We start from the raw sequence: 26,884 nt of genomic DNA on the forward strand, positions 1-26,884 counted from the left end.
GCTGCATGAATATTACATTTTAGTTGAAAAGAGGACAACGTATGTAGTAACATTTAAAACATAGTTGGCTTTTCTAGAATTTTTTGGCGAGTGTCAACTTTGAGGCGTCACAGAGCCCGACCATAATTAGGAGAAAATTGTACTTGCACGATTTAAAAATACAACCTTTTCCTATCTGCAGGCACATTTTCATTATTTTCTGATAAGTTCTTTCATTGCTGTAATGACAAATGCAAGATGGTACAATTGAGTTTACCACTGTAGCTATTGTACCAATGGAAATTTTGTTAATTACTACTCCCCGTGTTTGACAGTTAAGCGTCTGTAAAGCAATGCATCAGTAGCTGTAATACTCACAAGGCTATGATGGACTGTAGTTTCATACCAGCAAGCTGCCACGGTTGTAATGCACAATAAATACGTATTCGCCAGCAATAATGAAAACTTTGTACTAGCATTTCAATACAGCATTGCCGATTTCATTTGTTGTTGCACGCAGAGGGCAGCAAAATAGGAAGTCACAAGTGAATGCTCAATATACAAGCAGCTCTCAATAAATGAAGAATGACATGTACTGTACTACAGTAAATGAAAATTTGATTCACTCAAATAAATTTTCCAGGAAAGAGTGATAAATGAAATAAAACCTGCCTTAATCACTTTTGCTGTTGTCTGTGGTCAAATGGCTGTTATTGCAGCTGTCTACCTAGATCACAAGGGGTTCTATTAGTACGTCAAGACAGTGGGCTCTTTGTGCATAACTGCTTTCAAGTTTGGGTACATATATCACTGGAATTCCTCCAGACACTTTGGGGATCACTTTCCACGAGAGGGTGAGAGAACTGTAAAATATCATTTATTTTTAAATTCTTGCTCCCCTCTGCTACGTTTTTAACAAAGCCGAGAATGAATTCAACAGCATTGAACTGGCAGTGCACAATCAATAACTAAAGAAGTTTTAATTTCCTTGTCCACTGAGCACAAAATACTTTCCAAAAGGTAGTACGGTTGCATGTGTGGTAAGTCCACTGTTACCACTATCTTTCACTGTCCGCTGCACTCCAGATCAGTAAGCTGCACTAGCCACATTGGGCAGGCAGGCCACAGATGTTACTTCATGCACTGAGCTACGGCTTGCTAGTAGTGGATGTTAGGACCTATACCAGAGGCTCCACCATTGTGCAAATCTACAACGCTGGCTGTACACTCAAAACTAGTGCTGCCAATGCTGGTGACATCAATGCTTGCCTATATCTAGTACAATGCAAGGCTCCCAGGATCAGTCTACATTATGCTGTTAACTGTTAGCTATCATGTAAGCCACAAGATTTGGACACATTGTTATGCTGTAGACTTTGTGTCGCCTCTGGGTGTAGTTCCAAGTTATTGTAATGTGTGCCATTGTATACTGTATCAAATAAACAAATTCAAAAACCATTGTTCATTTGTGTTACGTACAAGTACAACTTGCGTGCAAATTTGGTGTCTTTGCTGGTGTCTTCAGACTTGACAGTGAACTGCAGACCATATGTGTTGACCAGCCACCAACTGAAGTGAGCTCACTCTCAAGTCAACTCCCACCATCCTCCCCCACCAGCGCTCTTCTAATTCCACTGCTGGCTGTTCTAGGCCACTGCATCAACAAGAGAAGAGTCCAGTCGCCTCTGCCTTCCACATCAAGGGGCAGACTACATCTTCGGATCAAGTTACCACAGGCAGGTTACATGCATCAGAGGAGGGTCCGACACTCTGAAGCCCAGATGTCGTCACGGCATCACCTCCAGTTTCTGCCGCCTCACCCCGCACCCTTGTTCCCTCTGCTGTCCACTAAGTGCAGCCACTACCAGCTATGTAAATTTCAGCCCCACACATGGGTGACCACAGACCAGGGGCTCCCAGAGCCTAAGCCATTAAGGGGCACTGCAGAAGAGCCGGAGGTCACAAACATCACTCTCTGCTAGGACACAGGCTTAGGCCATTAGGCCAAGCATGGTGTTCCACCCCCCCCCCCCCCACCCCCCCACCCACCCCGCTCCCCATACCTCACCTGGAAAGGGTGGGCTGTGGTAAACCCCCCCAGTTACCACTATCTTTCACCATATGCTACACTCCTAACAGGTACACTGCGCCCATAACATCATAACATGGAGCAACTCACCGCTCCTGCTCACTATGGACATCACTTCAGGTGCTGAGCTAAGGCTTACTAGCTGTAGATATGGAGAATGACAGAACAGGCTCTACACTCAGCCTCCAGCATAAGTCTACAACATCAGCTGCACATGCCAACTCAAAACTAGCACTATCAATGCTGGTGATGTCTACTTTGCCTGTAGCTAGGGCAATGTGAGCCTACACCCTGCTGTTAACTATTAGCTGTCATGCAGCCCTTTAGACTTGCACACATTGTTATGCTACAGACTTTGTATCACCTCAAGGTGTAGTTCCATGTTGTTGTAAGTTGTATCATTGTGTGCTGTATCAAACAAACAAATTCAAAAGCTAGTGTTCACTTGTGTTGCGTGCCGCAACAATTTGTGTTCCAGTAGGACTGCTTTAGTAAATTCTTTGTATGACAAGACATTAGATGGAAGTTCTACATTATTGCTTTCAATCCATTCAGTAACAAAACCCTTTCTCCATTTCACAGATGGATTTCATGATATTGGATTTATCATCGTGTGGTACTGAACCCGATCTATTACAATCACAGATCTGTTTGGTAATTTTTTTTTAAAAAATCCTCCTCAATCACTCTTCTTAGTGGTTGGCATCCATCTCAGAATGATAATCCCCCACCTTAATTCCCAATGTGAGACATTATAATTATTTTCCCAGATGCAGACAGAGTCTGAATTGCTCCGCTTCCAGCCATTCCACTCTTGAACACTTTCTCTGTGATACTCATGAACATTTTCTGATGCATAAGGCATTTTTCATTCCTGTCATCCAAACTTCTGCGAATAATTTGCACCACACCAACTCTCATCAGTGTAATAAATAGACCATCCATTGTTTCGCAAGTGTGTTATTTCATGCAAGAAATTGCTCTTTTTCCTGCATTCTCCATCTGTACTTTTTTTTTTTTTTTTTAAATCTGAAGCCCGAGTAGCACTATGAAAAGTTGTTTCACTCAGATCACAAAAGTCTTCAACTTCAGTCTTCAATGTTACCAATATGACTGCTACTGTGGGAAACTGCTTTCCCACACACAAGTTGTAGATTTTCCTTCTTGACTCCACGTGCAAACTCATTCAATGCAAACTTCTGTCCTGTATATTATACATGAGAGATAACATCTGCCACAGTTGTTACACACACAGTTAGTACAACCGAAGCAGATGCTAACATACACGAACAATATAGAAAACTATCTACAACAGATAGTTATGAACACCATTCATGATGGAAATATATTGAATATAATCACAACATACAAACCTGACCTATTTGAGGCTGTCCACATCGAAACTGTGACCAAGATGCGGTTGTGGCAACCATGATTATCAAAGCACAAAGGACAACTAAACCAAGCAGAAAGATATATATGTTCAGTAAACTAGATAAAAAATCAGTAGTGTCATATCTAAATGAGAAATTTGAAACTTTCAGCACAGGGCAGAAGCATGTAGATAGAGGAACTACAGCTCAAGTTTAAAAGAATAGTTGACCTTGCACTGGATAGATTATGTGCCCAGTAGATCAGTTCATGATGTAAGGAAACCTCCATGGTATACAGTCACTGTAAAGAAACTTCTAAAGAAACAGAGGTTACTGCAAAATAGATGTAAAACAAAGTGTAGGCCTATAGATAGAGATATGCTGTGTGAAACACGTTTAGCTGTCAATGGAGCATTGTATGGTGCCTTCAATCACTACTGTAGCTGAATAATGCCAAATGATGTTTCACAAAACTCAAAGGAATTTTGGTCACATGTAAAGGCTGCCAGTGGTACCAAAGTTAATGTGCAGGCCCTAGCGATTGAGGCAGAAACTGAATTTGAGGGTAGCAAAGCAAAACCTGAAATGCTTAACTCAATTTTCAGATGTTTCTTTACAAAGAGAAACCTAGGAGAATTACCCCAATTTAAACCTCATACCACTGAAAAGTTGAATGATATAAGTATGAGTGTCAGTGGTGTTGATAAACACCTGAAATCACTAAAACCTCCAGTGCCCAATGGAATCCCTGTCAGATTCTATAGTGAATTTGTGGCTGAGTTAGCCCCTATTCTAACTATAATCTATTGTAGATCCCTCAAACATAAAAAACAACATGTGCAGTTCTTGGGAAAAAAAATGAAAATGACCCCACAAGTGAGTCCCATCTACTAGAAGGGTAGTAGAAGTGGTCTACAAAACTACTGCCCAGGATCCTTGACATCGATCTGCTGGAGAATCTTAGAACATATTCTGAAATTAAACATAATGAGGGATATTGAACAGAATGATGTCCTCAGTGCCAACCAGTATGGATTTCGAAAACATCAATCATGTGAAACCCAACTCACACTTCTCTCACATGACATACTGAAATCTTTGGATCAAGGCAGTCAGATAGATGCATTGGTTCAAGATTTCTGAAAAGTATTTGACTCAGAAACACACCTGAGCCTCAAAAGTATGATCATATGGAGTATCATATGAAATTTGTGACTGGATTCAGGACTTTTTGGTAAGAAGGATGCAGCAAGTTATCTTGGACAACTTTGGGTGGACCCCTGGGAAGTGTGTTAGGACCCTTGTTGCTCACATTGTATGTTAATGAACTTGTGGACAACATTAACAGTAATCTCAGAATTTTGTATATGATACAGTTATCTATAATGAAATACTGCTTGAAAGAAGCTGCTTAAAGATGCAGTCACACCTTGATAATATTTCAAAGTGCTTTAAATGTTCACAAATATAAAATTGTGCACTTCTCTTCAAAAAATGAAAACATATCCTATGACTATAATATCAATGAGTCACTGCTGGAATTGGTCAACCCATACAAATACCTGGGTGTAAAACTTTGTTGGGATAAGAAATGGAATGATCACATAGGCTCAGTTGTGGGTAAAGTTGGTGGTAGACTTCAATTTATTGGTAGAGTGTTGGGTAAGTGCCATCAGCCTACAATGGACATTGCTTACAAATCACACATACGATAGGCTCTAGAATATTGCTCAAGTGTGTGGATCCCACACCAAATAACACTAACAAGGGATACTGAACATATACAGAGAAGGGCAGCATAAATGGTCACAGGTCTGTTTGATGGTTGGGAGAGTGTCACGGAGATACTGAAGAAACTGAACTGACAGACTCTTGAAGATAGACATAAACTAAACTAAAAAAGTCTATTAACAAAGTTTCAAGAACTGGCTTTAAATGAAAATTCTAAGGATATACTACAAGCAAACTAAGTATCATTCACATAGGGATCATGAGGATAAGATCAAAATAATTATTGCATGCACAGAGGCATTCAAACAATCATTCTTCCTGTGCTCCATACATGAATGGAGTGGGAAGAAACCCTAATAATTGGTATGGTGGGATGTACACTCTGCCATGCACCTCACAGTGGTTTGTAGAGTATAGATGTATGGAACTGTTCACGCCTTGTTCTTTCTCATCCTCAAAGTAAGCAGGCCCACTGACCACCATGGACTTCTCACAACTCCGTAAATGATGTGCGGTTTCACCCAAGTACAATGCAAATAATTATATAACAAAGACTGTCTTACAGGAGTACACAAAAATTACTGGCAGCACAATTGTTTCCTATTTGAGGGGGGGCCTGAATGTAAACACTGCAACAATGAACAATTAAATGGAAATACTTTTCAGAAGTCCAGCAACATATCACACTTGAGCACATGGTGCATAATAAGGCAAAATCAAATAAACTGAACATGTGATATTAGCACTTTATCAAGTGCATAAAAACATAGCAGCAGTGAAAGGCAACACAGCTAGTATTTTCAATTTTCATCTCATTCATATATATTATTATTAGGCGAACCGTGGCAATCTCCATCTGTCATAATTACAACATAACAACAACTCGGAAAACAACAAAAATCTGCCTGTAAGTAGAGAATGGTTGCATCTTTAAAGTGTGCAAAGGAATGGTCACCTAATTATGGTCTGGCTTCTATGAATCTTCAAAGCTGACATTCGCCAAAAAATGATCAAAAAAGCATGCTTTCTCTTAAATACTACCACATATGTCACCTCTTTTTCAACTACAATGCAATACTCTTAACAAAAGCAGATATTTTCATGATTTCGACAAAGTACAATACATCAATGTCACTCACGCTATGTAACCAGAATCTGAGTTCAAAGTCAGGGGTCAGTCATCATGAAATGCATGATAGGTCTTCTCATACTGAATTTCAATGAATGTTATTGTGCTTCCTCTTAAAGCAAATGAGTTGACCAAATATGTGCATCAAAAACTGCATGGCTTATATTATAACTCCTTTTGACAGTCTGATCTGACACAGATCACAGAAGAGCAGTGTAGTTTGGTTTGGATAAGTGTATACCTGATAACAAGGGCAGCACTGTACAATGCTATCATGCAGTACGAGATGGGCGGAGTTAGTGAGGCACAGAGCAAACACGGAAATTGGAGGATTTGCTATTACCATGTTTCACACAAAAGTAATATATTCATATGTAAAATAGAAACAAAGGCATCTTCTAATTAAGAAATGAAGAAAATAATTTAGTGGTAAACTCTCCCCCCCCCCCCCCTCCACACACACACACATACACACACACACACACACACACACACACACACACACACACACACATATTATGTTGTTGTTGTTGTTGTTGTTGTTGGAGTCTTCAGTCCTGAGACTGGTTTGATGCAGCTCTCCATGCTAACCTATCCCGTGCAAGCTGCTTCATCTCCCAGTACGTACTGCAGCCTACATCCTTCTGAATCTGCTTAGTGTATTCATCTCTAGGTCTCACTCTACGATTTTTACCCTCCACACTGCCCTCCAATACTAAATTGATGATCCCTTGATGCCTCAGAACATGTCCTACCAACCGATCCCTTCTTCTAGCCAAGTTGTGCCACAAACTCCTCTTGTCTCCAATTCTATTCAAAACCTCCTCATTAGTTATGCGATCTACCCATCTAGTCTTCAGCATTCTTCTGTAGCACCACATTTCGAAAGCTTCTATTCTCTTCTTGTCCAAACTATTTATCATCCATGTTTCACTTTCATACATGGCTACACTCCATACAAATACTTTCAGAAACGACTTCCTGACACTTAAATCTATACTCAATGTTAACAAATTTCTCCTCTTCAGAAATTCTTTCCTTGCCATTGCCAGTCTACATTTTATATCCTCTCTACTTCGACCATCATCAATTATTTTGCTCCCCAAATAGCAAAACTCCTTTACTACTTTAAGTGTCTCATTTCCTAATGTAATTCCCTCAGCATCACCCGACTTAATTCGACTAATTCCATTATCCTCGTTTTGCTTTTGTTGATGTTCATCTTATACCCTCCTTTCCAGACATTGTCCATTCCGTTCAACTGCTCTTCCAAGTCCTTTGCTGTCTCTGACAGAATTACAATTTCATCGGTGAACCTCAAAGTTTTTATTTCTTCTCCATGGATTTTAATACCTACTCCGAATTTTTCTTTTGTTTCCTTTACTGCTTGCTCAATATACAGATTGAATAACATTGGGGAGAGGCTACAGCCCTGTCTCACTCCCTTCCCAACCACTGCTTCCCTTTCGTTACCCTTGACTCTTATAACTGCCATCTGGTTTCTGTACAAATTGTAAATAGCCGTTTGCTCCCTGTATTTTACCCCTGCCACCTTCAGAATTTGAAAGAGAGTATTCCAGTCAACATTGTCAAAAGCTTTCTCTAAGTCTACAAATGCTATAAACATAGGTTTGCCTTTCCTTAATCTAGCTTCTAAGATGAGTCGTAGGGTCAGTATTGCCTCACGTGTTCCAATATTTCTACGGAATCCAAACTGATCTTCCCCGAGGTCGGCTTCTACCAGTTTTTCCATTCGTCTGTAAAGAATTCGTGTTAGTATTTTGCAGATGTGACTTATTAAACTGATAGTTCGGTAATTTTCACATCTGTCAATACCTGCTTTCTTTGCAATCGGAATTATTATATTCTACTTGAAGTCTGAGGGTATTTTGCCTGTTTCATACATTTTGCTCACCAGATGGTAGAGTTTTGTCAGGACTGGCTCTCCCAAGGCTGTCAGTAGTTCTAATGGAATGTTATCTACTCACGGGGCCTTGTTTCGACTTACATCTTTCAGTGCTCTGTCAAACTCTTCACGCAGTATCGTATCTCCCATTTCATCTTCATCTACATCCTCTTCCATTTCCATAATATTACCCTGAAGTACATCGCGCTTTATAGACACTCTATGTACTCCTTCCACCTTTCTGCTTTCCCTTCTTTGCTTAGAACTGGGTTTCCATCTGAGCTTTTGATATTCATGCAAGTGGTTCTCTTTTCTCCAAAGGTATCTTTAATTTTCCTGTAGGCAGTATCTATCTTACCCCTAGTGAGATAAGCCTCTACATCCTTACATTTGTCCTCTAGCCATGCCTGTTTAGCCATTTTGCACTTCCTGTCGGTCTCATTTTTGAGATGTTTGTATTGCTTTTTGCCTGCTTCATTTATTGCATTTTTATATTTTCTTCTTTCATCAATTAAATTCAATATTTCTTCCGTCACCCAGCGATTTCTACTAACCCTTGTCTTTTTACCTACTTGATCCTCTGCTGCCTTCACTACTTCATCCCTCAAAGCTACCCATTCTTCTTCTACTGTATTTCTTTCCCCCATTCTTGTCAATTGTTCTCTTATGCTCTCCCTGAAACTCTGTACAACCTCTGGTTCTTTCAGTTTATCCAGGTCCCATCTCCTTAAATTCCCACCTTTTTGCAGTTTCTTCAGTTTTAATCTACAGTTCATAACCAATAGATTGTGGTCAGAGTCCACATCTGCCCCTGGAAATGTCTTACAATTTATAACCTGGTTCCTAAATCTCTGTCTTACCGTTATATAATCTAACTGATACCTTTTAGTATCTCCAGGGTTCTTCCATGTATACAACCTTCTTTCATGATTCTTAAACCAAGTGTTAGCTATGATGAAGTTGAGGTCTGTGCAAAATTCTACCAGGCGGCTTCCTCTTTCATTTCTGTGGTGTCACTGCCAGACACCACACTTGCTAGGTGGTAGCCTTTAAATCGGCCGCAGTCCATTAGTATATGGCGGACCCGCGTGTCGCCACTGTCAGTGATTGCAGACCGAGCGCCACCACACGGCAGGTCTAGAGAGACGTTCTAGCACTCGCCCCAGTTGTACAGCCGACTTTGCTAGGAAAGGTTCACTGACAAATACGCTCTCATTTGCCGAGACGATAGTTAGCATAGCCTTCAGCTACGTCATTTGCTACGACCTAGCAAGGCGCCATAGCATTTGATAATTATTTTATGAAGCTTGTACAGTAACGAGAGATGTTCACCAATTGTGGATTAAAGTTAAGTATTCCAACAGCTACGTACTTTATTTGCTAGACTCAAATCCTTTAACTATTCCAGACCTCATGCCAATCTGCGTGAGCTTAAAAGCGTGCATTTCGGCCTCCTCTAGCAACACGGTGTTGGCTCTTCTGCCAACACTACAATTTCTTAGCCCCAATGCATATTCACCTACTACGTTTCCTTCTCTCCCTTTTCCTACTACCGAATTCCAGTCACCCATGACTATTAAATTTTCATCACCCTTCACTATCTGAATAATTTCTTTTATTTCATCATACATTTCATCAATTTCTTCGTCATCTGCAGAGCTAGTTGGCATATAAACTTGCACTACTGTAGTAGGTGTGGGCTTTGTATCTATCTTGGCCACAATAATGCGTTCACTATGCTGTTTGTAGTAACTTACCCGGATTCCTATTTTCCTATTCATTATTAAACCTACTCCTGCATGACCCCTATTTGATTTTGTGTTTATAACCCTGTAGTCACCTGACCAGAAGTCTTGTTCCTCCAGCCACCGAACTTCACTAATTCCCACTATATCTAACTTTAACCTATCCATTTCCCTTTTTAAATTCTCTAACCTACCTGCCCGATTAAGGGATCTGACATTCCACGCTAAAATCCGTAGAATGCCAGTTTTCTTTCTACTGATAACGACACCCTCTTGAGTAGTCCCCACCCGGAGATCCGAATGGGGGACTATTTTACCTCCGGAATATTTTACCCAAGAGGACGCCATCATCATTTAATCATACAGTAAAGCTGCATGCCCTCGGGAAAAATTACGGCCGTAGTTTCCCCTTGCTTTCAGCCATTCGCAGTACCAGCACAGCAGGGCTGTTTTGGTTATTGTTGGAAGGCCAGATCAGTCAATCATCCAGACTGTTGCCCTTGCAACTACTGAAAAGGCTGCTGCCCCTTTTCAGGAACCACACGTTTGTCTGGCCTCTCAACAGATACCCCTCCGTTGTGGTTGCACCTACGGTATGGCTGTCTGTATCGCTGAGGCACGCAAGCCTCCCCACCAACAGCAAGGTCCATGGTTCATGGGGGGGGGGATGAATTACTGATATGGATGAAACCAAAAAAGATACAATTACATGAAATGATATCAGTGAAAACTGGTAAGCTAAGCAGAACCACTAATGTAATGAATACATCATGGCATGGAAATTACTGTCTGGTTACCGTGCTTGTTAAGTGCCTGACATTTAAACTATGAGGCGAGTTCTTACCCATAATCCTTCCATGGACACAGAATTGTAATAGATTACAGAGAAATAAGCCTTCCAAACATAAGTAACCCATGCATAGAGCCTCTAATCATTGCAGATTACAGTCTTTCTGGGTGTATATGCGGATAAGAAAAAAAATCCGTGATTTTTCCCAAATTCCCTGGATAAAAATACACTTTTTTCTGGTTGAAAATATGCTTTTTCCTGGGCAAAAATATATTATACACCAGTTGAAAGTACCTTTTTTATGTTGAGTGACAACATACTTTCCCACAGAACTGTAAAGCTCATCAGTGCTTTGAATGGTAAAGAATTTATACTTCGGCACAGAACTTCCTGGCACTTTTAGGAAACAAAACCCAGCAATAAACAAAGGGTTTGAGAACAATCTTTGATGCGTGGCAACACACAAACTGCATACCCTTCTATTATGAAAGTATAAATATTAATGCTACACAATACAGCACAGTACCTTCCAAAGCACTGAAATCAAGATTTCAATGTGCTTTTGTCAGCTAATCATAGCTCATCTCATGTGATCTCACCAGCCAATGACAGCAAATATTCATAGCATAGGATGTGATGTAGTAAGACAAGCACATTAATGTTAAGTACCAAGAGCACACAAACAGGAAAAGTTAATGATTTCAATTAATATACAGACAGCTTAGCTCCAATAAAAGACAAGCTTTCACACAATACTGGTCGTCAAATTCTTTTTCTGTTTTTTTCCAAGGGTCTGGTTAAGCAGGACTCTAAGAGTACAGCTTAAACTGCAGCAGGTGAATATTTCTGACAAACATGAATATAAATTTCGCTGCTGTGCATGGAACATTTCGTGGGTTATGTGGCTGAATAAATGATCTGTTGAGCACTTCGAATTTTCCATTTAAAAGCCATTTACATGTGAAATTGCTCAAGAATTTGCCTCACCCTGGTTTTGAGAAATAATTACACTTCCTGCCATTATTAATGCATAATTTTTAATCTACAAAAGAACTAAAACAAATATGAAAAACTAACCTTGAGGCTTGGTCTTTTTTTAGCATGTGTTGCCCTTTAAGACATATTAATTTTTGACAAAATAAATTACTCCTTTAAGACATATCAAACACAAATGTGCCAGTAAAATTCTAAATAATGACTTAAATGGCTGGTCTTCTGGGACTGAGATTTTTTCAAGTGGCTGGTCCTCCAAGTGTTAAGTATTGAATGAGGGTCAAAAACTCCAATTTAAGAAATTCATCACACATTGTCACACATAAGATAATTCATCTTGCATAAAGGGAAACTTACTTTGAAAGTAATGCTTCTCAAAACACCATTTACAATATTTTCCCACAAACTGTGAGAAATGTAAACGGTTGTGACATCATGTTCACTGAAAGCAGTTTGTTCTTATGAAGTACTGCACTGTTTTCTACCTAGAACATACATATATTTTGATGTCAGCAGATGCTTATGTCTGCAATGTGTTTTGTTGCTGTAAATTGTGCATTTCCTTCGCAATTTAAGTATTATTTTGGTGTTATTCTCTTGTTTATGTTTTATTCTTGCAGTCGGAGTCTGCAGTAACGGGTTAAATTAAAATTGTTTCTTGGAGTATCAGAGATTACCAGTCAAAATTACGAAAATTTAACTGAGAACTAAAACACTGAAAAATTCCCGAAATTCTAAAAAGTGCCTAGGTTTTTCCCACATGAAAAAATTTACATTTTGCCCCCAGATTTCCCAGTTACCCCAAGCTATATAAACCCTGCTTTCCTTCTGGACTCCATATGTAAAGTTTCAGCAGTATGTCGACACCTACAACCCACCTCAAAAATCTCTTTAAGTAGCCTGGATTCTGCTTTAATGTACACTCATGTCGAAAGTATCAATATGATGGTGCCTCTGAAGCCAAAGGGCAAACCGGCAATTAATAGAGTTGCCCAGGAAATGTCCAAATGAATTATGAACTCATTCTTCAGAGAGGCTCCTTTTATGTTTTCCATCCTCGGACAGTGTTTTGTAAAATTTCATTGGTATGTCTTCCTTAATAGTCTGGTCAATATTTTAAGCGTGTAGTTAACATTTAGTAACTCAGAGTCAATATCCGCCTCTTGGGTGTATGGCATGCAGAAAAGATTGCATTGGACTGCTAAAGATACTATTCAAAATATAACTTTTTTTTTTTTTTTTTTAAGTACAATGATTTTGAGGTATGATGTTTGTACAATCTGATACGGGGTGGGGCAAATAAAAGTGGCCTGGACAAGTGGATACAATTGGACGTGAATGCGAGCATAGAGGGTGTATCATTATTAATGGCGTAAACACATACAGTTGAAAGTACATGATACTAGAAACAAAAAAGTCTCAGTAAACACAGGGTGGAAAATGCATTTCTTAAGAGCTATGAGAAATTTTTCATCTTCGATACTGTGAAACAAATCTCTTCTACTGCATGTTCTTTGCTTTCCATATTTTGGGAAGTGCTAGTGTGAACCAAAATAAGAAAAAAATGTCCAGAAACCATGTGCCCTAAAACGCATACCTTAAAAGTTACGAGCACTTGATCATTAGAAGAGTTGTGTTTCAAAGTAGCAAAGATGAACAAGAACTCATAGCTCTTAAGGAATGCATTTTAGAGCACATGTTTACTGGACTTTATTTTCTTGTTTAGTTCCATACTACCAGTTCCCAAAATATGGAAAGCAAAGAACCTGCAGTAGAAGAGATTTGTTTCACAGTATCGAAGATGAAAAATTGCTCATAGCTCTTAGGGTATGCATTTTTGACCCTACGTTTACTGAGACACTTTTGCTTCTAGTATCGTATACTTTCAACTCTATGCATTTACGCAATTAAGTATGATACACCCTGTATAACGAAATCCCATGATGCACTTCCAACAGGATGGGGCAACTGCCCATACAGCCGGCTGAGCCTTGAACCACATTTACACAACCTTCATGCCTGACACGGAGTTGTTGGAAGAGATCAGTCCAGTCACAGCTCTACCTCACCACCCAAGTCACGTGAACTGTCAGCGTGAGATTACTTTGACTTCTTCAAGAACTGTAGCAGACCATTCCAGATGAAACTGCAGCAATTGCAGCACTCCCCATTCGATATGTCTTCTGCAACTTGCTGACCAGGACCCAAAAGTGCCAAGAGATGAATGGTGGTCACTTTTGACATCTGCTGTAGTGAGGTTACTGTGTTTTTCCTTTCCTCTGCTGTATTTTTTCGTACCCCAGTACTCTGTTCCCCAGGCCACTTTTATTCGCCCCACCCTTTATAATACATGAACTCCTCACTGAAAAATTGCTTCATGGCATCATACAATAATTTGATCATCTGCTAACAAAGTGGAGAAAGTAAAATTATTCGCAATTATTTCTAACAATGGAAAATCCAGGATGGAATAATGACAATATTACGTAAGGATAGATCGCAAATTGAGTCTGGCCTCAGCAGCCAGAGACAGTGGTCATGTGTGTGAGAGTTGCATTTGTGTCAGTGTCAGTGTGTGTGTGTGTGTGTGTGTGTGTGTGTGTGTGTGTTGTCTAATTCACAAAAAGGCCATTCAGCCAAAAGCTTACTTGTTTGACAATCTTTTTGTTATGCATATCTGTGACTCAGCATCTCCACTACATGGTGAGTAGCAATCTATCCTTTTATCTATAATTTTCAGAATATTTGCAATAATTTCTGTAGTCAAAGTTTAAAAGTTTGAGTTTAATCTTCCATTCTCTAAAGGCATTGTCTACATATAAATTTAAAATATGCAATTGATAATTTTCATTCTTACTGAACCCTGATGTTGTTGTTTGCTGTAAATAACAGCATTTTCATTCTGTTTTAACCTGGCGGTCTCCATTATTTCTGATACAGTTTTTCATACACGCTGTCAGAAGCATTCAAATAATACATGAATGGAATTTAAGTCCTTTTATTAAACTCATATCTCTTTTCTAAAGAACTGGTTTAGAATAAAAATGCTATCCATACAGTTTTGTTATTTCATTAATATAATCTTTCAAGATTACATGTCCTCTAATATTTCTCGAACGTGAGTTTCCAATAAAAGATTGCCTAAGAGAAAGGTCCATCAACATCCAGGAGGAGGAAGAAATAACAACAGAGCAATCTGGAGATGAACTCAATGTATCCAAAATAGAAGCTGCAATGTACCATTACATCTAATGCTTGATTTGCAAAGGGTAAGTGAGATTTTTGTCTACATCAACTTCATCAGTCTCCCAATACAAACTGTAGATGACAAACACTATTTACATCAATGCCAGCTCTACTCAGTGTCTCAGTAACACAAGGAAAACCAATTTCATGCAGTGCACAAAGATTTTTCTGTCTTTTGATTTACTTCCCTACGTATGGCACTAAAGATAACTAATGCTCCTTTACTTTCTCCATATTAAAGCACAGCACTTACCCAGTACCTGGATTTCTATGTTGCATACTGAAAAACTTATTCATACACAGTGTTTACAGCCTTTGTAGCAATACTTTCAAACTTTCTTTGGTAAAGCATCTGATGTAAGAACATAACTCAGATTCTATATAATTAATGTGTTTTGTTTGAGAGTAAGACTGTCATACAAATTCTGTCTGAGCAGATGCTATTGATATTTTACAAATCAGGGCTACATGTTTAGATAAAAATATGAATGTCACTATTTCAAAAACACTATATACTTACTGCTTCAAGAACTGTCACAGCCTGACGTAGAGACGCTGGCTGCTGCCCTTCTTCTGGTGGATGGGGTGGACTGAGTGAAATGTACTTTTTAGCCACCTAAATCAGTATTTAAACAATGAACAATGAAGCCAGTAATGTAATTCTAACAAGAACTCATTGTCTTTATATAATCATTAAACAAAATACTTTACATATGGTGAATAAATGACAACACGTCAAATGTTGAGTACATCCTACAAGCTCACAGATCAGGAAGCAATACATAACTATCTCTCATTACATGAAACCAAATAAAATTACCACTGATTAATTATTGTGGATTACATCTCACTCCCAAATGTCCCTCCAGCCCTCCTCACCTTTATTGACGCTTTCAAACAGCCCAATATTCTACTACTAACACTGAACTACCCCCAGGGTCATTCCACGTCAAGTGGCCTAAGGGTCCCCACTCGACCATCTCCAATTTCGATGAAATTTTTACAGTGTGTACATATAGACCTTACATGAAGCACTGCCAAATTACTGATTCATAAGTAGTATGATGGGGCCACAGCCACCTTTTCGTAAAGACTCATTTCTTGACATTGCAAATGAAATGAATAAATGATCAAATTTGTTTTACCGTTGTTTAGGATCTAAGAGACCTGTTGTGCTGAAACTTTGTGAAGCTATTCAACTTTTTGGATACAGTAGCTTAGTTGTAGTACAAAAGGTCAAACTATGGTACATTCATCATAGAGTGCTAACAAAGTGGCTCATAAATCTTGTCTTATCAAATTTTGGCTATACTTTATTGCCTTGTATCTAATGAAAGAGTAACTTTCTGAAGCTAATACTTTAGTTATCTGCAGTCTGCCAGCATGTCATAAAGCTCTTCGAGTGGCACCCAGATTGCTCAAATAATAACCGAGTTATCGAAGTTCAAAGTGTGCTAAAAAATTTAATCAGTCAATTCTGGCTCACTTTCAAAAGGTCATATCTCAAAAGGGATCACTCAAACTTGATTTTTCTCGGCACCATTGAAAAGAGCTCGCCTTGTTTGATCAGAAAAAGTTGTTTTTATTTTGGTGACAGACCAGTTTAGTGTCAACAATGTTTAGTGTCAACAATGGAGTTTGGTAACAAGCTTCAACAATCAGTCTGAAGCACATTGTTCTGTAGTGAATAGTGTTCAGATGTTGTGGGTGCCTTTCTAAATGATGTAAAGTGTGTTGTCATTACTGGATAAACATCTTTTTTCGGTAAGCAAAAATTATTTCAAGGTATGGGGTGACTCTTTAGAAAAGTTTATCTAGAAATGTTTACGGATTGTCAATGTGGAAACAGCAAAACAATTGCAAGCTGTGACTTAGAGCAATGTGAAATCTGGTCAGAAGATCTGTCCCAACTTGCAGAAAACAATTTTTAGCAAAGAAAGTAGAAAAATCACAGTCAATTTCAAACCAGTCAGAAGGATGAAGCACATCCAGAAGTATCCATCGATTCAAGTTTAACTGCTTTTGGGGTCTCCCCTCTAAAATTTCAGAGACTATCAAAAAAGGGATGTGAAAGGTTACGCAAAATGAAAAATAAGCGAAGCTCAAGAAGCAAATGCGAATAACATTGCTGCTGCTGGAGAATTTGCCCCAGAAGATCTTCACACACCTAGTACAATCAGGACATGTCCTGATGGTGAATATTATAAATAGCTGATTAAAAAATTGAAAGAGAAGTTGCAACTGTCAAGGCAGCCTGAAAAACTGCAAATACTGACATTAGTACCACAAAGCTGGACTCTAAAAGAGACAATGCATGAATTTGCTGTTTCAGAGAGGATGGTAAAAGCAGCTAGGAAGTTACAGGCAGAAAATGGTGTCTCAGCTCCACCAAAGAACAAGTGTAGCAAGAAGATTCCAGATGCTGTAAAAGAAACGAGTGATAACATTTTTTTCAAAATGAAGAAATTTTCCAAATTTGTCCAGGTAAAAAAGATTGTGTATCAATTAGAATAGAAGGAAAGAAAGTTTTGATGCAAAAATACCTTCTTCTGAATAATTTGAAAGAAATGTTTGCTGCATATCAACTTCAGCATCAACCTAAAACTGGATTTTCCAAATTCTGCGAATTGAGGCCAAAATGATGCATCACTGTGGGTGCTGCAGGAATGCACTCAATCTGTTTTTGTGCTTTACACCAAAATGTGAAACTGATGCTTGCAAGCACTCCAATTAAAGAAGATTATAAGAGTCTGATTGCTAAAACAGTGAGTGATTTGGAATCCAAAGACTACATGCTTCATCACTGTGAAATCTTTCTGGGAAAAGAACTACTGGAACAGCGTTTAGAAAGTAGTTTTGAAGACAGTGATCCAGACGATACCATTGAGTTCAAACAGTGGGTGCACACTGATAGAGATACATTAGAAACCAAGCAGATGAACATCAAGAATTTTATTGATGATCTGATTTCAAAAATTGACAAACTTTCCACTCATCATTATGTTGCAGAGCACCAGGGCAAGCACCTAAAATGCATAAAAGAAAGCTGTAAGCCATCTGAACTGATCATATTAATGGACTTTGCTGAAAATTATTCCTTCATTGTCCAGGGTGCAGCTCAAGGTTTTCACTGGAATAACAGCCAAGCAACTTTACACCCATTTGTTGTGTACTTCAGAAGCAGCCATGTTTAAAATTTTTAAACTTCAGAAATAACTTGGACATCAGCAGCATCAGCTACTGTATAATAAGTGACAGCTTGCAACATGATGCAATCACTGTACATGCTTTTATAGTGAAATTAACAGAAGATCTGAAGTGTCTCCTTGGAAAAATCAAACACATTTACTACTTCAGTGATGGGTCAGCAGCGCAGTACAAAAAGTTCAAAAATTTTCTGAATCCCTGCCACCATCAAAATGACTTTGGAATCTCAGCTGAATGGAACTTTTTTGCTACAAGCCATGGAAAATATCCATGTGATGGAATTGGAGGAACTGTAAAGTGCCTGGCAGCAAGAGCAAGCCTTCAAAGACCAACTGAGGAACAGATTTTGACACCAACTGATTTGTTTAAATACTGTACAAAGAATATCAGAGGAATCCAATTCATTTTTGTTTCAAAAGAAGAAACTTAAGACATTAAAAACTGAGCAGGAAGCAAGGTTCAAAAATGGCTGCACAGTATCAGGAACAAGAGAGAATCACCATTTTGTGCCATTAAATGAAAAGCAAGTTTGTATTAGAAGAATATCCAATGATACAATTTTCTTTGCAGCAAATGTTGACCAAAGTCAACAGCCTTACAACCAGGCCAATACATTGCCTGCATATATGATGGAAAATGGTGGATAGGTAATGTGTCTGGAGTTTCAGAAGAAGAAAATGATGTTTTCGTCAGTTTCATGCACCCCAATGGACCTGCACATTCATTCTATTGGCCAGCTCCGCAAGATGCTTGTTGGATTCCACACCAACACATTACTTCTGTCATTTCAGCTTCTTCAGCAAGAAGAATGAGCCGACATTATAGCTTCTTAGAATCAACTGTAATTGCTATTAGTAACAAATTACAGCAAATGAATTAATAAGAACTGAAATATTTGGCTTCGGAACCATAAAGAGTACGACTGGTATGTGTATTTTTTAATGTAATATAAATGTAAGTTTATTTGGTATGACAAGATTTATGGGCCAATTTGATAGCACACTATGATGTATTTGCCATAGTTTGACCTTTTGTTTTACAGCTAAGATATTGTAATCAAAATGTTGAACAGGATCACAAAGTTTCAGCATGACAGGTGTCTTAGATCCTGAGTAATGATAAGTCAAAGTTGATCATTTATTCATTTAAGTTGCAATATCGAGAAATGTAATGTAATGAAAATATAAGTTTATTTGTTCTTAAATGCACAGTCTCCAAAATAAAAGCAACTTTTTCTGATCAAACAAGGTGAGCTCTTTTCAATGTGCCCAGAAAAATCAAATTTCAGTGATCCCTTTTGAGATATGACCTTTTGAAAGTGAGCCAGAATTGACTGATTAAATTTTTTAGCACACTTTGAACTTCAATAACTCAGTTATTATTTGAGCAATCTGGGTGCCACTTGCAGAGCTTTATGACATGCTGGCAGGCTGCAGATAACTAAAGTACTAGCTTCAGAAAGTTACTCTTTCAGTAGATACAAGTCAATAAAGTATAGGCAAAATTTGGTACGACAAGATTTATGAGCCACTTTGATAGCACACTATGACGAATGTACCATAGATTGACCTTCTGTACTATAACTAAGCTATTGTACCCATAAAGTTGAACAAGATCACAAAGTTTCAGTACAATAGGTCTCTTATATACTGAACAATGGTAAAACAAAGCTGATCATTTATTCATTTCAGTTGTAATGTCAAAAATTGAACCTTTACGAAAAGGTGGCTAGCGGCCCCACCATACTACTTATGAAGCTGTAATTTGGCAGTGCTTCGTGTAAGATCTATATGTACATCCTGTAAAAATGTCATCAAAATTGGAGATGGTCGAGTGGGGAGCTTGTCTAAATTTAGGCCACTTGACATGGAATGACCCCCCCCATTAAAACATAATGTTGCTATAACACAGTTTTACTACAAGGTGACTTCAAAAGGTAAGTTACACATTATCATGGCAGGCCAAGAAACTTGTATTGAATGCTGAAATACACTTCAAAGTGACACAAGTACAGGAGATTATTTTTCAACATAGTCACCATGTCTCTGTAAACAATAGTCGGAACATTATTCCAATGTTTCAGTTGCTTAAAAATAGAAATCCGCTCCTTTGTCACTGAGCAATTCAAGAACTGCTGTGTGTATAGCCTCATCGTTGGAAGATCTCCTTCCCCAGTTGTTCTTTCAGCTTGCTAAAAATATGGAAATTGCATAACACAAGATCTGGACTCCCTGAATAACATTGCCCACATCTGTGCGGCCTGCTTCAAATTTTTGGCACCATTTAACTACGCCTGGATGCGACCTTGTATTTGGTCTATATTTCGCTGGAATTTCATGGAAAATTTGTGAGCAGTTTATTGTCCCACATTCTTCAACTTTGGAGCAGTTTTCCAGCACCCATGCCATTTCAGTCACACGGCCACGCCATTTCAGTCACACCTCTGTGACGCACCTGTTATCCATACTGCAACACAACTGGGTATGCAGGACACTCAGAACTTGTACACTCTTCTGACAATACACTGTTCTTGTTGCATAGAGATCTTAGCATTGGACAACATGTGTAACTTACTTCCTGAAGTCCCTATGTATCTGTCCTCATTCCCACAATTTTTCTTTCCATAATTTTTCTTTCACACATTAAATAGTCCAACAATTAATTTGCAATACTGTGTCATCGAGGTCACATTCCATTATGATCTTGACAACACATAGCTCATAAGGTACATCGCATATTGTCAAATTCAGGAGGTAGAACGGATTATTATCAATAATTATTATCACTATTGTCATAATTGTTTGAGCTATGGGTTATCGTATTTCAAAATAATCATGAGTACTTGTCGCTGTGATGAAAATATATTGTGAATGGGCAAGTGGCACCACTGTGAATAAGCAGGGCAATCTATAAGACGCTACAACATAGTATGTCATCTTCTCGAAGAATGAGACATTGCAGATATGACTCTTGATTAACAAGTCATGGAATTATGCTGTATATCATTCTCTACAAGATACAAATAGTTGCTTTTTATTCTTTAGACAAATTTTTTAGTAAAGACACACCCAGATCACTTCCCAAACATTCCAGTTTGCTGTTCTTGTGCTACTTGTTTGCATTATATCAAACATTTTGTTTACATACTACAATACACAATACTATTTTTTCTTACTAGATAAATAAAGCTGACTCTTTTTGTGATTTGTTAATTATGTTCTAAAACTCATAATTAGGTCCAAACAAGGAAAATCCAGGATGGAATAATGACAATATTACGAAAAGGGTAGACTGCTACTCAACTTATAGAGGAGATGGTGAGCCGCACACAGGCACTACAAAAAGACTACTAAACATGTGAGCTTTCGACCAAAGGGCCTTCTTCTAAAGTAGACAACACACACACACACACACACACACACACACACACACACACATTCATGCAAGCACAATTAACACACACATGACCACTGTCTCTGGCCACCAAGGCCAGACTGCGAGCAACTGTGCATGATGATAGAAGCAATCTGGGTGGTGGAGGTAAGTAGGAGGCTGGGATGGGGAGGAGAGGAGGGATAGCAGGGTTGGGTGGGGATGGTGAAATGCTGTTTGTGGGAGCATACAGGGACATGGTGGAGACAAGGTGGGACAGCTAGGGGCATTTTGGAGATTTGACAGGGGGGTCGGGGGGGGGGGGGGGGGGGGGGGGGGGGCAGGAGTGGAATGGAGAGAAGTAGAGGAGGGGGAAAAAACCATTGTGGGTGTGCTAGTGGAACAGAAGGCTTTGTAGTGCTGTAGAGGGAGCAGGGAAGGGGATACATGGGTGACCGACAGCACTACAAACTATCTCTCCAGCACTACAAAGACTCCTATTCCACCAGTGCACCCACAATCTTTTCTGCTCCTCCTCTACTTCTTTCCTTTTCCACTCCTCCACATCCACCCTCAACCCCCATCTAACCTCCTGACTGCACCTAGCTGCCCTACTCTGTCCCCTGCACATCCCTGTGTACTCCCACAAGAAGCACTATACCTCCCCCCACCCCTAACCCCTACCCTCCTATCCTTCCCCTGCTCCCCCCCCCCCCCCCAAGCCTCTTCCTTACCCCCACAAACAAGATTGCTTCTCCCATCATGTGAAGTTTCTTGCAGCCCGGTCTCAATGGGCAGAGACAATGGTTGTGTGCGTGAGTTTTGCTTGTGTGAATGTGTGTGTGATGTCTACTTTAGAGGAAGGCCTTTTGTCCGAAAGCTCACATGTTTAGCAGTCTTTTTGTTGTGCCAGTCTGCGACATCAACATCTCCTCTATATGGTGTGTAGCAATCTATCCTTTTCATAATAATGTCGTAATTAGGATACTTTTTTAATCTTTATATGTAATTATGAATTATTTGTATCAAAATTGATGTTATATAAACTACAAATATGTAATAAAATACATCTTTTGAATCCTCATCCATGTGTTCACATGTGCTAATGAATCTATGGAATGTTTAACTAAAATAAATATAAAAATAAAATAGCACCAATCGCAATGAGGTGTGACAGCACACAAACCTCCAATTTTTCATTGCAGTGTGCAGTGTTGTAACTGTAAATGTGCCAACTGTAAACGGATAAATCTTTCTGTGAGATCAATTTATAGCTTTATTAAAAGAATGAACATCAGCATGTCAGTCAATTAGCTTTAAGGAGTCAACACAATGCAGTTATTGACAGAATACGAGCTGATCTTCTAGCAAGACTAAGCAACATATCACATGATAAAGGTGTATTGCAACTGTTAAAAGAACATGAGTAGCACTTTCAAATGCTTTCTTTCCCACTCAGTTCTTAGACTGACAGTGGTGGTCATGATGAAACTTCCTCAACAGGCATTTTTTTCTATCAGACTCCACACATTCATCACCTTCTTGCATCTGAAGGGCTCTCCCTTTATCCACTAACACTTAACTACCTAGCTACAACCTGGCAGTTAAGTCTGGGTGTTAGCTGCTGATTATAAAAATGTGACTTGATTGTGTATATACTGCTCCTAATGAATCTCAAACTACACGTAGATGCCAATGCAAAGCTATTCTTACTAACAATGACTTGGAGATTTGAATCACTGTTATATAAACATGGTTTTTACAACATCAAATTTTGATATCACCTCCTCTTTGATGTATCCAATGTCAAAAAGCGATAGCAGAGAAGTATCACCACTCTTACTACAAAGGAAGTTCTGAAGCTATGAGTGGTGAAATCAACATATATGAGAAGAACAGGCAGTGACTCCAGTTTTTGAAAAATAAGATTTGAAATCAAAATTATCTGTATTTCAGAGTGTACTCTAAGATTTTGTCAGTAGATTATGCAATGGCATTTTTAATTCAATTTCTTAAAACTACATTTCAGAAACTCAAGTTTCGATAGATATGTTCACTTATGAAGTTGCCATTTTATCAAAATATATTTAACCTCATTTTTCCCATTTAATGGGTGTACCCTTTTCTCAATTAATTTTGTTGATATACCATCTACAAAATTTCAATTTTCAGCCCCAGAAATCCTTGCAGTGTCTTGTTTTCCCAAAAGTTGACAGAAATATGATAATCTGGAAGTGAGGGTATATTTTTAATGATATATATTGCTAAGTAACGTTACTATAAATTGTTCTTACAGACAGTCAGGTGTCTGAAGTAGCAAATAACTCAATTAACAAATGGAACATGCTTAATTACAAAGTGTTGTATACTTATTGTTACTTTCTCTTTCGCTTTCTTCAATTATACCACGTACCCTTTTATTGTCTTTTTTCCAGTACCTCTCCATAGGTCTTATGTTTAAATGCAAACACTCACAACCTGCAGCTATCCGTAAACAAATGAACACCTTGTCACTTGATGCAGTCCCCTCCTCTCTTAATATCTTTGTACATGCAACTAATGATGCTTCACTTAGATAACAAGAGAGGCAAACATATCTTATTTGCAGATAATACATCGTATCTCATTTAACAGTTAAAAAATTTAACCATATCGCATATAGCTACAGTCTACATATGAAGCTTTCAAATAATACCACTGTTAGTAAACTTAACTGATCAAGTCTCCCAAGTCAGGAATTATTCTCAAAATGCATTAATTATAGCACCAAAAGATTTGTGAAAAAAATATACCTGTATTAGGAAATCTGGATCCACAGCTCGCAAGTAAGATGTCCCAAAGGGCATTGTACGTACTGTTCGAAAATGTGTTTCAACAGCTTCATCTAGCTCTTTTATTGCATTTTTAAAATCACCATTCGCTGCAGCTGCTTGAGATGACATGAATAACACTTCTGCAGATGGATGAATTTCATGGAGAAATTCCACCTGAAAAAAGTGCATGAAGATATGGTTTAGTCGTTAACAGAGACTGGAACTTTGGCAGAGTGCCTTTTTAAATGTGTTACATCTATCTTCAGTCTGAATGTGAATTTGTACAATTTACATCTTTGTGACTGAAACATTGCAGTTTTATGCCTTTTTATATAAATGCCAGATTTCCAAAACAAGTGCCTTTTCTTGCTTTTTTATTATTTCTTCTTTCTTTATCAAAAACAGCAATGATTATTGCCATAAAATGAGGTGACAGTAGGTAAGCGTTTTAATTTATCACTTGTGTGTACTTGGCCTCCTATTTCTTTGATCCTGTTGGATTCAAAAGCAATAATGAGTGCCAGAGCTAAAGACTGGTTTGAGTATCGTTATAAATTTCTCTTTCTTTCAATTTTCATTGTGATGCTGTTGTGCAAGCTAGCTAATAAAATGCAGTGTTCCTTTATGTAGTAAATTGCAAAGTTACAGTAATACTTTCAGATCCAACGAATTGTCTACTGATGGTAAAATACTTTTGGGCAAAATATGTGAGCAGTCAGTGAACTATGAAAAGAAATATTTCATTTATCAACATATCGGCAGAACCAAACACAAAAACACACTTTTGAAGGTTACTGGGAAGAAGATTTCTTTGCTTCCAACGGCAATTTCAATGTTGAGTCAAAAACCACAGTTTGCATTCAATTTATGTGAAGCTTTTATTAAAGCTGAATTCCCTTTGTGGAACCTACAGAATCCTACATTAAGACAGTTTTCAGAGAAGTATGCAGACAAATCTGTGCCCTGTTTGTCAACCTTATGAAAATGTTCCTTAAGTGAATGTCACAACGAAATAATGAAAATCAATAAAGATTAAGTAAAAAATAAGATTGGAATTTCTATCTATGAGTCAGCTGATTGTGCAGGTTATTTTATTGATAATGTCACTGTTAGGCCATTAGATCCTTTTTATTACTTTTCTATTATATCAATTGGTTACAACTAATTATACAATACTTGGTATGGTGCCTCAGTTATTAAAGATTTGTTTACAATTTCAAAACATTTTGGAAATTCAACTCTTTGTACAAACTATTTGTTGGAAAGATCTAAATCAGAAAATAAAATAATCACATGCGAAGATTAACATTAAGTAGTGCAAAACACAGCCTGCTTAAAGATGCTGCAACTCAAATAACAAGTACCACAATTTCACTGATTCATCGTATGCCATAATGAAGAACATACAGAGATATGGAACACATCAAGTTATACATCATCCAAGAGAAGTAGTTTTTTCAAATAGCATTGATAGTTAACTATCATTATACTGCTATGAACTATTTGTGCTTCCCAGGCTAAATATGACATAGTACAATTAGCAGGACTGCAACTATATTGAAAGAAGTTATTATTTCCACAGTTATATCAAATACTCATTTAGCTTCCATTGCCAGCTTAATACTTGCTACATTACATTGGTGTTAATTACACTTTAACAGTTATCAACAACCACAGCAACAGCAACATGAGAACAATAAACATCACTTTTTTCATGTAGCAATAGGAACCTTTAACCCATCTAATCAGACAATTTCTAGAAATATTTATCACAAATTATCTGATCACGTTTTGCTCCACAGTTCCTCCTTCAAGTCTCATGGTCATTTTTTGAAAATTGTTGCATCCACATACAGAACTCTGCTCTGAATACTAAACATGGAGGCAAAATCTACATGATGTGTCATAAACCTATATATAAAATGTAACGGCCATGATGATGTCATTGTCTAGGGGATGTTATCTAAAACCACTTACTGTTGCTTTAGTTAAAAAAAAAAAATAAGATTATTATTGACATATTAATCAGATGTCAATAATGTTAGGTTGAATGTAGGTGCTGCAATCTAATTAAAGCTCCACAATTACAAATCAAATTCCATCATAAAGTTTTTTCTCCTTAAGGGGGAATCACATTAGGAGGCTGTTTGACTGATTTTTTGAGATTTTTTTGGGTGGGAAGAATTAATTAGAATTTAATCAAATTTTGACATCATTTCATTCATATTTTGAACAGTTTTTGCAAATTTTTTTGAATAATTTCAGCCACAAATAACAAAGTTATGCTGTGATGTCCACTGAAGGTTGTGAATATAGGTCTCCAATTGCGTGCAGTGTAGCCATTCCGATTTTAAACTGAAATCGAAAGATTTTGATTTTCCATTAATAACATATTTCCAGAGAATATGAACCTCAATGCAAGTGAAAATAATGAAAATTAAAATTTTGCAGCAGGTGTTAGAACAATTTACTTTGATTTACATGATTTTTTTTCCTCTAATTATGCAAAGA

The 26,884-nt window shown here is 38.0% G+C and overlaps 1 protein-coding gene across 2 annotated transcripts in view; it reads right to left on the bottom strand.

Moving 5' to 3' along the window:
• LOC124802547 (tetratricopeptide repeat protein 21B-like) overlaps positions 1 to 26,884 on the bottom strand; it is a 275,934-nt gene that overhangs the window by 147,803 nt on the left and 101,247 nt on the right. For both annotated transcript variants that reach the window (XM_047263411.1, XM_047263410.1), the window contains exons 7-8: positions 24,353 to 24,547; positions 15,502 to 15,597 (exon numbers count right to left, since the gene is read on the bottom strand). In XM_047263411.1, the coding sequence (XP_047119367.1) occupies positions 15,502 to 15,597; positions 24,353 to 24,547 (291 nt within the window). The remainder of the gene's footprint in view (positions 1 to 15,501; positions 15,598 to 24,352; positions 24,548 to 26,884) is intronic.

The sequence above is a fragment of the Schistocerca piceifrons genome, chromosome 6, assembly GCF_021461385.2.
Source record: "Schistocerca piceifrons isolate TAMUIC-IGC-003096 chromosome 6, iqSchPice1.1, whole genome shotgun sequence".
In the NCBI taxonomy this organism is placed as follows: Eukaryota; Metazoa; Arthropoda; class Insecta; order Orthoptera; family Acrididae; genus Schistocerca; species Schistocerca piceifrons.